General features: G+C 34.0%; 1 protein-coding gene across 1 annotated transcript; it reads left to right on the top strand.

Annotated features, from left to right (window-relative positions):
• Nucleotides 1–1250: 1250 nt before the first annotated feature.
• SPP1 (Phosphatidic acid phosphatase (PAP2) family protein) lies at nt 1251–7949 on the top strand. The gene is made up of 8 exons (XM_028251633.2): nt 1251–1815; nt 1975–2070; nt 2227–2301; nt 2398–2528; nt 3237–3340; nt 3438–3566; nt 4898–5013; nt 7344–7949. Exons 1-8 carry the CDS (start codon nt 1654–1656, stop codon nt 7749–7751), a joined length of 1221 nt encoding a protein of 406 aa, XP_028107434.2. The 5' UTR covers nt 1251–1653; the 3' UTR covers nt 7752–7949.
• Nucleotides 7950–15106: the final 7157 nt, after the last annotated feature.

A 15106-nucleotide genomic window follows, 5' to 3' on the forward strand; every position in this document is an offset into this window, starting at 1 on the left:
AAAAATCAAAAAAAAGTCAAAAAATAAAATTTTTACCATCTTTTCAAAACACCACTAAATATCAAATTGACACAAAAAATAAAGTATAATGATTATTGATATAATTTATTCATAATTATATGCGACAAAATAAAAAAGAGCTATATTTTATCATTTTTATTTTATCTTTGGGGCTTTTGTGTAAGGCATGAACATTTAAATTGGTTTGCATACATTTATAATGAACACGATAAATTAAAGCAATATTATGAACTTTTTCTAACATTTCAGTGAATGACCCATGTAATTGAATGTTTAATGTTAATGCTTTGAGAATATGTGGATCACGTAAACTAAGTGTAAAATCAGGAAAACAATTAAAATATACTGGACCTTTATGAAAACCAGTTTCCAAAAAACCCAGGGAAACTTGTCAATTATTTGATAAAAAATTAATCAAGAGACATTTAGATAATGGTTATAATTTTATGCATATTGGCTTAATCCAAGTAGGTATCAATCCATTGACAATGGTAGGAAAAAACACTTCTGTTTTATTATGTTTAAGAGATGCTCGCTTTCTTAATTACAATGATAGTTTAATGGGTATGATGGAAACTGGTCTTCATAAAGGTCCAGTACATTTTAATTGTTTTCCTGATTTTACACTTAGTTTACGCGATCCACATTAATCATCTCAAAATAAAAATGATAAAATATAGCATTACTCTAAAACTAAAAATACTTCACCATTTTTTATTTATTTATTTTGATAAGAGGAAAAATACAGCACCATTGATCATCTAAAACATTGGGCAAACCGTCTGCTTTCCCAACTAATAGATAAAAATTATGTGTATGGCAGTATATTTCATCTTGTTTCAGCAAAAAATTAAAGTAAAATAATCTTAGGTTAAGGTCATGTTTGGGGACTTCAAAAAAAGTCAAAAAGTCAAAAAGTTACTCAAAAAGTTAAAAAGTTAACACTATTCACCAAAAGTCAACAATTACGGCTGCACAACTCCCAATTCAAATTTTTCCCTACAAATCAATTTTTACAATTTTTTATTACACATTTTTCAATAAAAAGTTAAAAAGTTAACCCAAACATCCATATTTTCAACCTCAATTTTTTAGTCCAAAAAGACAAAAAGTGCACTTTTTTAGTCTTCCCAAACTTAATCTTTGCGCCTCGGTCGCAGGTTTATGTATACTATTTTTTTTATATAAAAAAATTAAAAAAAAAATTAAAATTACAGAATCTATCTACTGAGAAATCTTTGTTGAAATTAACAAATCCACTCTAAATCATCTGAACTATCGAAGAAAAGTCTTATTTATCACCCCATACAAAATCTTTTAATTAATTTTTTTAATTCGAAAATCTCGTGCACCATGGAGGGTTAATTAAAAGAGATTTTTGACTTTTTTTTTTTTTAATAAATTGGATGATTTTTGACCAAAATAGGGAAAAAAATAAAATAAAATAAATAGAGAGAATCTTCCACTACTTTTCTCTCTCCCCTTCTCTCTCTCTCTCTCTCTCTCCGACCAAGTCCAACCGAAATCTTTCAATTCGTTTACTTTTCTGGGTTCTGGGTTTGTGAATTGTTCATTCTCTTTGATCCATCTTTTTTGAAGAGAGAGAGAGAGAGAGAGAGAGAGAGAGAGAGAATGGGGAGCATACCTGGATGGCAAGTTGGGTTTTTGTGTGGAATTGTTTCATGGATTGCCATCTCTTCAATGCTCAATGTTACTCGGAAGCTTAGATCCTTAACCCAATCTTGGGTTTCTCGGCAGGTCATCTCTGGCACTCCTTTCATCCTGCAGATCCAGGTCTGAATATCAATTTAATTTATTTTTTATATACCAACACACATATATATACATGACACATATCATCATTCTCATTGAATTTTGTTTTTGAATTTTTTTTTTTTGGTTTTTTTTGTTTTACCTGAACTGTTGGGGGTTTTGTGTAAATGGGTTTTGCAGAAATACAATAATGGATGGTTGGATGCTTTCTTCTCTGGGTTGTCTTGTGTTGTTTCTGTGCCTTTCTACACTGCCTTTCTTCCCTTGCTCTTCTGGGTATGCCTTCTCTCTTCTTCTGTTTGATGGGTTACTTTTAATTTTTATGATAGTTGTTCATATGGCTTGTGGGTTGGAAATTTATGTACCAGCATTTTAGAAATTCAATTGATTTTTTTATTTTATTTTATTTTTTTTGTTGCCAATTTATTGTAGAGTGGGCATGGAAAATTGGCCAGGCAGATGACCCTATTGATGGCCTTTTGTGACTATTCAGGGAACTGTATAAAGGTACTCTATTTCTATATGTTTGGAATCATTTGTTTGTTGGTAGTCTTGAGATTGTGGTTAAGCTATTTCTAATTGGCATGCTTTATGTGTTAATAGGATGTGGTTTCAGCTCCTAGACCCAGATGTCCACCTGTGAGGAGAGTGACTGCTACCAAAGACGAGAAAGAGAATGCGATGGAATATGGATTGCCTTCTTCCCACATTCTTAACACAGTTTGCTTATCTGGGTATTGAAATTCCTTCCTATTTACTCATTCTATATGCTTTTTTTTCAGGTGGGGTTTGGATGGCATTAGCTAGATTGTGATGATTGGTGGTTTTGTTTAGGAACATTTTTGGGCCGAAGCTTTGTGGATTTTTTTCTTCTAGCTAAGGGTTTACAAAAAAGATACTGCAATGGTATCTGATGTTTTTCATGAGCATATAATAGGAAGCACAAACACTTCAAAATGGATGCCTAGTCTGTATCGGAGTTTGACACATATCGGACACCCATACCATTGTCCGTGCTTCTTAGATTGTATTTAAGTTACATAATGTAGAAAAGGGCATTGACACTGCAGATTCGAGTGTGACCATTACCCAAGCTCCCAATTTTCCAAAAAATAAAAAATTGGCAGAAAAGTTATATCTGTTAGGGTAACCACGGTTTTTGGAATGAATTCCCAAGGCTTAATTTAATATGGTATGCATGAACAGCTTATTTATTTTTTTTTATTTTTGGTTGCAAGTAATTAACGATTGACAGACAACAACTTCAATTTTAATAGTGTGTTAATCTGTATTATATGATACACCTATGTATAATATGTTTTTATTTAGTTATGACCGATCTGTACATCTTGTACTTTTGCTAGCAGATGTTTCACCTCATGCTTTAGCATCCTATTATAATGTAAAACTTACTAACCAAATTTCTCTTGGGCATAATCCAGTTACCTTTTGTACTATGTCATATCCTACACCCAGAGTGGAGATGCCTCCATCCAGTTTGTTGGATTCGCCATGGTTTGCCTTTTTGTTGGCCTTATTGGCGTCGGTAAGTTTTGATTTTTCCCCAGTTTATATCTGATTTTCTAACCTTTTCTCTTTTTTCTTTCTGCAATTTCAAACTGAAATTTTGGTTGTCTTGTTAGGAAGAATTTACCTTGGGATGCACAGTTTGGTTGATATCATAGGCGGTCTTGCTTTTGGATTGGCAATTCTTGCATTTTGGATTAGTGTTCATGAATACATTGACGATTTCATAGTTTCTGGGCAAAATGGTATGTATATTTCTACTTACTACTTCAAAATATCAGATTTTGTGTTAGAAGTGAGGATATTGTTAGTCATTGTTCAACAGCTGAAATATATTGAAGGCCAGTAAACTGATCTTGTGAAAACCAAGTAGCTAGGCTTCTGAAAATATTGATTGAGGTAATTAACAGTCAAATGGCTGCAAAAGATGCTTTAATGGTGTACTTGGAACCTAAAACAAGCCAACTTCCCCAACCGTGGCTTTCAGATCCAACTTTATGGGTTGACTATGGCCATATAGCCCTATAGGTGAATGCCAAAGACTGATAAGAAATTTTAAAGTGACATATTGGGGAACCTGCCATGACAATCATAAATATGGGTTAGTCGTAGACTTTGGCATCCTGGAAGGACAAGTTTCATATAGCAACATGTGAGTGTGCTCAATGTAACAGTTTTAGTTTCTTCTTAAATTGGATTGGAGATAGGTTTCTTTTTTGGAGTGATGAACAGTCTAAGGGGCAATATGGTTTACTAGGTATAAAAGTGGGGTTCTTAAAAAATAAACAATGAGAACCTTGCATACATGGACAAGATTTTCAAAGAATAGTCGAGGACCAGCTCTTGCTGGAATGGAGGCTAGTAAGAAAGATTTATTTTTTAAATGTTGTCTCTCATAATTTAAGTGGACTACAAAAACCTGCATAAACAGAAGAGTAGCTTTCTATAGAAAATAAAAAAAAATAGAAAACAATGAGGTTTTGAGTTTGTAAGCTTACAGGCAGGATTTTCATGATGTCTTGTATTTCTCTCTTCTTTTGGATGTGACTGACAGAAAATTGTAGAAGTACCCTCATTTCATGATTTATTAAATCCAAGAGGTGATGTCACTAATGGATAGCGGTTACTTACTTTTCTTTGTTTAAGTATTAAAGATAAAGGTAGCCTCTCCAGATTTTGTGAATGAAAAATGATGCTCCTATCTTTAATTTGATAGAGGGAAGAATCACCTGAACTGTGTGTTGATCAAAATGAAACAATTGTTTGAGGTCCCAAATATTCAGTGAATCATTTTTTTTTAGTAGAATAAATTCCATTAAGAAGCACCAAAGGGGACAGAAACCATGAAATGATTTTGTAATTGCTTGACAAAATGCCAAAATTTGTAAAACTTTAGCACCTTGTTGAAATACTTGGAACACTATACGTGGAATAAGGTAGAATTTGGTTAAAATTAGAAATACCAAACATTTGAAATTTGAATGTCTCAAAATTTAAACAAGACGCTGAGCTGAGAACTTGGTAATGTGGCCTGGTGTTCATTATTCTAATTATGCACACTTTGTTTCTATTGCAGTCACATCATTTTGGGCTGCCCTTAGCTTCGTGTCGTTGTTTGCTTACCCAACACCGGAGTTTCCAACTCCAAGCTTTGAGTATCACACAGCCTTCAGTGGTGTTGCATTGGGAATTGTAAGCACAAACTTGATTCTCTTCATTGTTTAATATTAACATTACGGTGGTGCTACATGCACCAATTAATGTACACATTAGTGTACCAACTAGTGTTATATCATTATTACTGACTCTACCTATTATACAAATTACAAATATCTAAAACCTCTAAAATTATGCCACATCATCTGTTAGTATACTAATTAGTACATTAATTGGTATACATAGCATTATTCTTAACATTATTGCCTAGTTTCAATCAGAATATCATTTGGTTTTATTTCAAGTTATTAGCGGTTGATCAGGGACAATTGGAAACTTTCTTAGATAAGATTTTATGGCTGTTATTTGACGTGAAACTCTCGAAGGCAGTAAAACTCATAGCATAAGCATTTTGACTTGCCCCAACGAAATCTTGGTAAAGAAAATGAAATATATGGATTTTGACCTGGTAACCTTAGTTGTGTGTTCAAGAAAACTTTCTCAAGCCTACAGAACAAGGAAACTCTTGTTTTGTTTGAATTGTCTTTGTATTGAAGTGAGTTCAACATGTGCTGGGTCCTAGAGTTATAGTTTGCAATCAAGACAAATTGGCTTTGGTCAACCTAGCCCACCTCAAATAGGCTTAGATTGGAATTTAAATTCCAGATTGGCCTGTTTTTGGACAATTTGTCAACATGTCCTTAGTGGGCTTGGCCACTACCCTTTTAGACCTACTGTTCTCTCTCTCTCTCTCTCTCTCTCTCTCTCTCTCTTCCTTTGACCCCCACCACCAACAGCCACCCATCATATTCACCACTGCCCACCATCTTCACCAATTGCTGCACTCAGAGCCATCTTTGTGAAGCTGCCACCCAAGACCTTCTCTCCCAAACCCCCAGGCACACCACCACTGCCACAAGCATATATATAAACATAATATTGTTTTCTTGTTTATGCAGATCTTCACCACTGTAAATGCTTCTCTCTCTCTCTCTCTCTCTCTCTCTCTCTCGTTATCTATACTGAGTAGGGGGGAAACTAAGTTGGGCATTGGTACCTGGCCACTGTAGCCCTCCATTTTTGTGTGTGTGTGTGTATTTGTATACATTTAAAGGTTTTTGGGCAAGAAAACAGAAGTACATTAAAAGACTAAAGCGTACATCAAACATGCTCCCAATAACACAAGATACATAGACCCAAAAAGCAACCAGCTAACAGTGAGTCCACTACACGATTCAAACCCTACTAAAGAACCAACAAAATGAGACATAGTCCAGGACATCCAATATTCGAAATACAACAAAATTAAAACAAATGAACATGTTAAGGTAATGTCAGACAGCTTTAGCAGCCACCAGCATCCTTCATTATCAATAGGAAAATAACTACATATATATCTATGTATGTGTGTGTCGGTTGGAAGGAACTGGTAGCGGTGGGTTTTAAATGGTGGTGGTGGTGGTGGTGGTGGCGGCAGTGGGTCTTTCGGTGTCTCTACTGGTGACTGCTATTATAACAATTCTATATATGCACATTTATATATGTTCGGAGATGTTGGAATAATTGAGTTCATTTGCCTTTGATTTATATCTTTGTTCTCTGTACATATGTAATATATATGTTAACATATTGAGCCTGGTTGAAGATGATGGCCTTAATCTGTTCCAATTACTCTGCTTGAAGATGATGCACAAAGATATAGAGATTGGAGTTTGAGAATGGGACTACTGCGTATTGCTTTAATAAATTTGCCACAATGATGATTGTGGTGGGAATGGTGGTGGTGGGTGGTGGTTTGGTGATGTGGGGGTGGGTGGGTGGCTTTCGTGGTTGTGGTGGTGGTGGTGGTGGTGATGCTGCATGGAGGAGTGAGGGAGAAGAGAGAAGAGAGAAGTGAGAATAGAGAATTGGTTGTGAAGGTAACATTGGGGTGGGGGTGTTTGGGAACACAAATAATTTTAGTAAGTAGAGATCAAAATTTGCTAACATTTTGTTAGGACCATTTCCATCACTGATGGCTAGATAACGAAGGGAGGTATGTGTATTTTGTCAGCAAAAGTAAAAGAGGACACTGTAATTTTAGAAATCTGAGGAGAGATCTGTGTTATTAGCCCATCCACAAACAACCTAAAGTTGGGGATCAAGATGCACTATTCATGTTTTGAAAAAAACAATATAATAAAAGGTAAGCTATTGTTGTATGTGTGCAAATTCCTTACCGGCCTAGAAAACATCACTTTTTTTGTATTGCTTAGTCCTAAATGCTTTGATTGTTTTTTCTTTTTCTTTTTTATTTTTTATTTTTTATTTTTTATGTTTCATTCAGGGTACACATTTTTATTTTATGCAAAATGAATGTTATACAGGTAACTGGGATCCAGCAAACTTATCATCAGTTTCACCATGATGCTCCACTGATCTTTACCCCTCAACTCACAATTCCCGCCTTTGTGGGAAGAATACTAGTGGGAATTCCAACGATACTCCTCGTGAAGTTCTGCAGCAAGGCCCTCGCGAAATGGAGTCTTCCTATGGTAGCCAACACCTTGGGAATCCCAATAAAATCATCCGGCTACATCCCAGCTCTATGTGCTTCAAATACCAGTAAGAAGTCGGATGAAACTAGGCAATCAAGTTATGTCCAAAAGCTGTTGTTCTTCTCCTGCCAGGACTCATTTGATGTTGATACTGGCATTAGACTTCTCCAATATGCTGGTCTTGCATGGTCTGTGGTTGATCTTGTTCCGTCTCTTTTCTCTCACCTGAACTTGTAGTGTTTGGTAGCTCTCTCTCTCTCTCTCTCTCTCTCTCTCATTTTCACTTATTGTGGATTTTTTTCGCCCTTAGCAGATATCAAGAGAAATATATTGTTATTTTGATTTCGTAGGATATATTGTTGGGTAAAGAAACATCTAGTATATAATTTTGTGTAAATTGATTATGAGTGAAATTGAGCCTATTTTTTACTATTAGTGAACCTAATTTTTTAAGCTTGGCTTTGGATATTTTTCATGCAATTTCCCCCAGTATGCTAAATGAAACAACTAATGCTGGATGCTCATATTTATTTATTTTTCTATGGTAACTGAACAAGAAATCAAATTTTTTAGAAAACCCTATCCATTTTCTTCTCATTTTCTCTTGTCCCAAAAAAAAAAAAAAATTCTCTTTCCATTTCATTTATTTTTCTCTTTGATTTTCCTTTCTTTTTAACAAATCCAAAAGCCAGACATAGCATAAAGATCCAGTTTGATTGATCAAATGATCCAAAAATTATCCAGCATTTTTTTTGGCATAATCAACTGAAAAATAGTGTTAGCTTCTTGACACTGGCAAAAGAAAATAACACAAAGGTGCCCGAAGGACATGAAAACCAAATTCATTTGGATTGTGTTTAGTTCATGGATTTCGAGAGTGATTTAAAAAAAAAATAAAAAATATATAAAACTTAGGTGAAATGTAATTATATTTTACTCATAATTTACTTATATTTTTCTTTCTAAATTCTTTCAAAAATTTATAAATCAAATACAACTTGAGAGCACTAACAATATACTGCAAATTGATATTGCACCATTATTGTCGAAACCCACAGAGCCATCGCCATTGTCCCATCCCACAAAGACCTACCACCACCACAATGGTATGACCCTACCCATCCATCATTCGTCTCCTCCCACCGGAGATGTGGTGCCCACTGTGCACCCAGCACAACAGGCACTACTGTGCAACCTTATGGGCTTATTTCGGGGTCCGTTTTGATAATTCGAACCGTTCATATTTTAGAGTACAGCGAGTAGAACATGCCTGTAAAAAAGTTAAGTTAATCAGATATCGTTAACCCTTTCATTTATTCACATTTGTATTCATTTTAAAACATTAAATCACAATGTCTTTTATTTTTGAAGATACAAATGTAATTGGATGAAGGGGTTAACGATCTCCGATTAACTTAATTTTTTATAGATATATTCTATTCGATATATTCTAAAATGTGAATGCTTCAGATTATCGAAATGGACTCCGAAATAAGCCCATAAGGCCACAAAAGCAGTGCTTGCTGTGCTAGGTGCACAACAGGCACCCCAGCTCCCCTTTCACCTCCGAACACGATCACTAACTGTATCCATGACCATCTCCGTCTCCATCTGATCACAAAGTTCAAATTGCAAATGAATGTGACAGTTTCAAGACCCAAATTGCAATTAAGACAATTACGATCTCCATATGAGGGAAGATAACTGAGATCGAGAGGAAGAAAAAGAAGAGGTGGCTAGTTGAGGTGGATGGGGGTTAGGGATTTGTGATCTAACAAGGAAAATGATGTCGATTGAGATTTGGGGTGCTTGCGATCTAGTTAAGTTCATATTTATAGATGATATATGGTTATGATTAGAAGTTAATGAGTAAATTACAAATACATCTCATGGAGTTTGCTTAAAATGTAAATTGCTTCATGTGGTTTGAAAAATTACAAATACCTCTCTGTCAGAATTTTTTATTTAACAGAATTAATTGAAAAAATGAAATTTTTAACTATTCACCTATACAATAATAAAATTATCTGAATTATTATTTGAAATAAAATTTTAACATTATTAAATACCGTTAATTAACTTGATGATTTATTAATAAAATGATTCATTTGTTATGAAATTAGAAACCTTAAATGGCATAATATAATTTCTAGAACCACAAGAGGTAATTTGTAATTTGAATAAACATCAGGGGGTGTGTTTGTAATTTATCTAAAGTTAATTGATAAAAAAGGTGATGGTGATTTAGTGTGGTCAATTTTAAATTACAATTAAAATTAAGTCAAAATAGTTATGAGGCAGTACTATGCGAAACCAAAAAAAATGTTAGATAAGTTATGAATTACGGGTGGGCGCGGATCGGTTGCGGCCATGGAACTTTCAATCTATCATCCGTCCGTCAGATTGGTGGATTAGAGAAAATCAATCCACATCCGTCCGCCAATCCAGCGGATGTGGACTGAGCGGATTGGCAGTTTGGCGGATGGATGCGAATCGGTTTGGCGGTTTTAAATTTATAAATTTTCAACATAATTCAACTTGTGCACTTCCTCAAAAAAAAAAAAAAAAAATTAATATAATCAACGACTTAAAAAAATATTACCATCACTGCATGCTTCATTCAAAGCAAGAAAGTTTGAAATTTTAGAATATCACAATCACTGCATGCATTATCCACATACTACAATCGCAACATACTTCATCCACATAAAGTATTACAATCTGTGATTCTTAAAATATAAAAACAATTCAAACCACCAAAACTATGAACAAAGCAGTAGTAGAGATTGTATGTCTCTGTATTGTTACATCTATATTTGTTTTTGAAAATAAAAACCAATCAGTATATATCATATTTTCTATTTATTATTTTTAGAGATAGATTTAAAAACCAAAAAAATATAGATAAATAATACGTTTATTTTTTTCAATTCAAAAAAGATATTCAAGTTGAAAACTTTTTTTTAATTGAAAACACAAATAAAATATTTAAACAAACTGAAAACACAAAGTTTTATAAATTACTAGGGGTGCTCGCGGTTTGGCGGTTCGGTTGCGGCCAAAGGAATCTCAAATCCGCCATCCGTCCGCCAGATTGGCGGATTGGAGAAAATCAATCCGCAACCGTCCGCTCGTCATCACGCATCCGTCCAAAATGCGGCGGATCGGTTCGGTTCGGTCAATTTTGGCGGATTGGTATATCCGTTGCTCACTCCTATTATGAATGGATGAATGATTTAAATTGTGTTCAATTTTGAATACTCAAAAAATTATTTGAAAATTTAAAATTTAATTTGTTATAAAGGTTAAACTTTTGTGATTATTTTTATAAATTTCTCAAAATTATTATTACAAGGGACTTGTCAAAAAACGAATCCTATTTTTATTTTCTAAATATTTGTGGGGGTTCAAATAGGAAAAACAGGTATGAGCTATCTGAATTTTGTTGTGCCTTCATAGTGAACATTGAGGAGTTGTTTGGAGTATCCTAAATAAATGTACTTTTTATCTTTTTGGATAAAAAGTTAAGAAAAAAAATATGGATGTTTGGGTTAATTTTTTGACTTTTCATGAAAAAATATGTAATAAAAAATTGTAAAAATTAGTTTGTAGAGGAAAATTAGAATTGGGAGTTGTGCAGCCGTAATTGTTGACTTTTGGTAAATAGTGTTAACTTTTTAATTTTTTGAATAACTTTTTTGCTTTTTGACTTTTTTTACGGGAAAATTGGCCTAAGGTCCCTCCTCTACTTTTGATATGAGGAGAGGTCCTTTATAATATGTTTTGATGACTAAGGTCCCTCAAATTTATTTTAGGTTATAAAGTACCTAAATTACCCTTCCTTTATAACATAAATTTGTTTGAATATTATATGGTTGACTTAACTGATACATTTTGGAAACCGAATTTGAAGGGGAGATTTTGTCGGAGTTTTCGTCGGAGATTTCAGTGGAGATTTTATGGTGGAGATTTCGTCGGAGATTTCAGTGGAGTTGACGAGAAAGATTGCTACGATCGTGTAGATTTTGTTGGAGAAAATTAGAGGCATGGAGTTAATTTTATGGGGCAGAGAAAGTTATGAAACAGTGAAATAAGCAGTGTTTATAAGTTAATGTTTTACTATATTTGTGTCAGAGAAATTTGAATTCCAGTGAAAATTCATTAGAAAGGTAGAAATAAACAGTGTTTATCAAAGATGCAAGGCACACAAGTTATGGGCAGAGAAAATTACACACAAGGAGATAAAATTTGATGGGCCAGAGAAAATTATGTAACAAAGAACATAATTCAGATATTAGAGAAAATGAATCAGGGCATATAAGTTAATGTGTTACAATTGTGGTCAGAGAAATTTGGATGGCAGAGAAAATTGATTACAATGGCAGAAATAGACCAGTGGTTAACAAAGAAGAAAACAGAAATTGATATTTCAGAGAAAATTAATCTTAATCAATCAATGCACAAGGAGGGAAACAAAGCAGTGGTCAGAGAAATTTTGAAATTTCACTGAGATTTCGGTAGCAATAGGAATCTAACCTGTCGAGGTGCAAGAGAGTTGACTGGTGTCTTCTGCAGCTGTTTCGTCAAGGTTTGAAGGTTCCACTTGGCACATCTTGGGAAGTCTGTTGTGTTACTGTCTTCTGAGTCAATGATAGTTGCATGTTCACATAGCCAATACTGTGATGAAAATGAAAGTAAATAAAATTTTGTAAACGCACAAATTTGTAAGTATGATAACTGCAAATTTGAATGGATATTATACTTACAAGCAATGCAATGACACACCCCGTAACTTTTTCTGGAGTTCTATGCAATGCCATGATAGAATCAATCAATGTTGATGTGATTGCTTCCGGCCAATCATACTGTTTCATTGATTCAAGAGGTTCCACATACTTTATAAAAACCCAACCTATTGAATTCCCACTTGTTGCAAAAAATAGGGTGAGACACAAGTACAATGTAACAATGATTGCTACATCTTTGAAGTCAGTTGGTTGCTTGCCTTTCATTGCTTTGACCAAGGCATTTTTAAGAACAGGACCAGTAAGCCTTGTGTCCTTTTGGAATCTTCTCCTGAGGAATGCAGATTTTGGCTTTTTAGAGTATCTTAATGACATGGCTCCTTTACCTCCTTCCAAACCAAAAATCAAGGTCATGTCATTTGTTGTAAAGGTCAGGTTCTTCTTCCCAACTGTGAATGCTTTTGTTTTTTCATTGTAACATTGGATTATGGCAACTACATCATCATCGGATTTCCTAGATTTCTTTGGATCCATCCTTCCAGTGGTTAGAGCTTGGATCAAATACCAGAATGGGGTCTTTTGAAGCTCTAGAAGATGTTTTGAACTGAATTTAAGTGTTTGAAAGAAGGAGACGACAGATGAGAGGTTGGATCGGAATTGAATGCTGTAGTGAGCTCTCTTTCTGTGGAGTTTAACAGGTTTTTTCCCCCTTGAGCTTGAGTCTTTTGAAGTTGGGGTACTCATCTGGATGCTAGTTGCTTCATCAGCTTGGACTTGTGTGTTTTGGGAAGGAGTTTGTGGTGTTTTAGTGCTGGTTTTTGATCTTAGATGATAAGAGGACTGAGAGAGTTGTTCTTGCTTCCTTGGTGTTTCTAGTGTTTTGCTGCTGGTTTTTTATCCTAGTCCATAAGAAGACTGAGACAGTTTCTGTTTTTTGCTTGGTGTTTCCGGTGTTTCGCTGCCTTTACGTTTTGCCATTTCTAGACAATGATTAAAGCATAGAGATGTCAACATTAAATCCCAGAGAAAAATGGAAATGTCAGAGAAAATTACAGATAAGGGAGAAAATTGGATATGCCAGAGAAAATTACAGATAAGGGAAAATTACAGAAAATTTGACATGACAGAGAAAATCAACACAGCATCATAAACATGGGAGAGAAATTTTCAATAATTGTTTAAATTACAGATAGAAGTAAACATACCAGAGAAAATGAATGATAGAAAAAAGTAAACATGGCAAGTGAAAGAAAATTTGCATTCCACAATTAGCAAAGATAAAATAAACAAAGTAATGTAAACATGGCACTGAGAAGTACACCATATTGAAATCAAGAATTGAACAAAATAAACATACCAGAGAAAAATGCACATTCTGGAGAAAATTACACATTATTGAGGAAATTTTCATTCCAGAGAAAATTTCAATTCATAATATTAAAATGCAAGAAAAATTTACATACACAAGCAGAGAAAATTAACCATGATAGAGACACTCAATGGAGGAAAGTGGTGCGATGTGGTCAGAGAAAATTATAAATACCAGAGAAACTTAGACAGGGGCAAGAGTGTAATTGACATTGCAGAGAAGGATACATATTCCAGAGAAATTTACAAAGCAGAGAAATTCAGAGACAAAATGACAGAAACATATTCAAGAATAAGATTAAAATTCAGAGAAATAACTTTTTCTCAAAGTACATATGGCAGAGAAAATTTCAAGAAGAAACATTCATTCCAGTCCACAATATTAAAATTTCAGAGAAAATTTAAAATGACAAAGACACAAGGGAGGAAAGTGATGTGATGTGGTCAGAGAAAATTATAAATACCAGAGAAACTTAAGACAGAGGCAAGAGTGTAATTGACATTGCAGAGAAGGATACATATTCCAGAGAAATTTACAAAGCAGAGAAATTCAGAGACAAAATGACAGAAACATATTCAAGAATAAGATCAAAATTCAGAGAAATAACTTTTTCTCAAAGTACATATGGCAGAGAAAATTCCAAGAAGAAACATTCATTCCAGTCCACAATATTAAAATTCCAGAGAAAATTTAAAATGACAAAGACACAAGGGAGGAAAGTGATGTGATGTGGTCAGAGAAAATTATAAATACCAGAGAAACTTAAGACAGAGGCAAGAGTGTAATTGACATTGCAGAGAAGGATACATATTCCAGAGAAATTTACAAAGCAGAGAAATTCAGAGACAAAATGACAGAAACATATTCAAGAATAAGATCAAAATTCAGAAAAATAACTTTTTCTCAAAGTACATATGGCAGAGAAAATTCCAAGAGGAAACATTCATTCCAGTCCACAATATTAAAATTCCAGAGAAAATTTAAAATGACAAAGACACAAGGGAGGAAAGTGATGTGATGTGGTCAGAGAAAATTATAAATACCAGAGAAACTTAAGACAGAGGCAAGAGTGTAATTGACATTGCAGAGAAGGATACATATTCCAGAGAAATTTACAAAGCAGAGAAATTCAGAGACAAAATGACAGAAACATATTCAAGAATAAGATCAAAATTCAGAAAAATAACTTTTTCTCAAAGTACATATGGCAGAGAAAATTCCAAGAGGAAACATTCATTCCAGTCCACAATATTAAAATTCCAGAGAAAATTTAAAATGACAAAGACACAAGGGAGGAAAGTGATGTGATGTGGTCAGAGAAAATTATAAATACCAGAGAAACTTAAGACAGAGGCAAGAAAGCAATAGACATTCTAGATTAAGATAGACATTGCAATTAAAAATACATATTACAGAGAAATTTACGGAGCAGGAAAATTTATAGACAGAATTATAGAAACATGTTCAAGAATAAGATA

This window comes from Camellia sinensis, chromosome 10 (genome assembly GCF_055761805.1).
Source record: "Camellia sinensis isolate YWXY chromosome 10, ASM5576180v1, whole genome shotgun sequence".
NCBI lineage: Eukaryota > Viridiplantae > Streptophyta > Magnoliopsida > Ericales > Theaceae > Camellia > Camellia sinensis.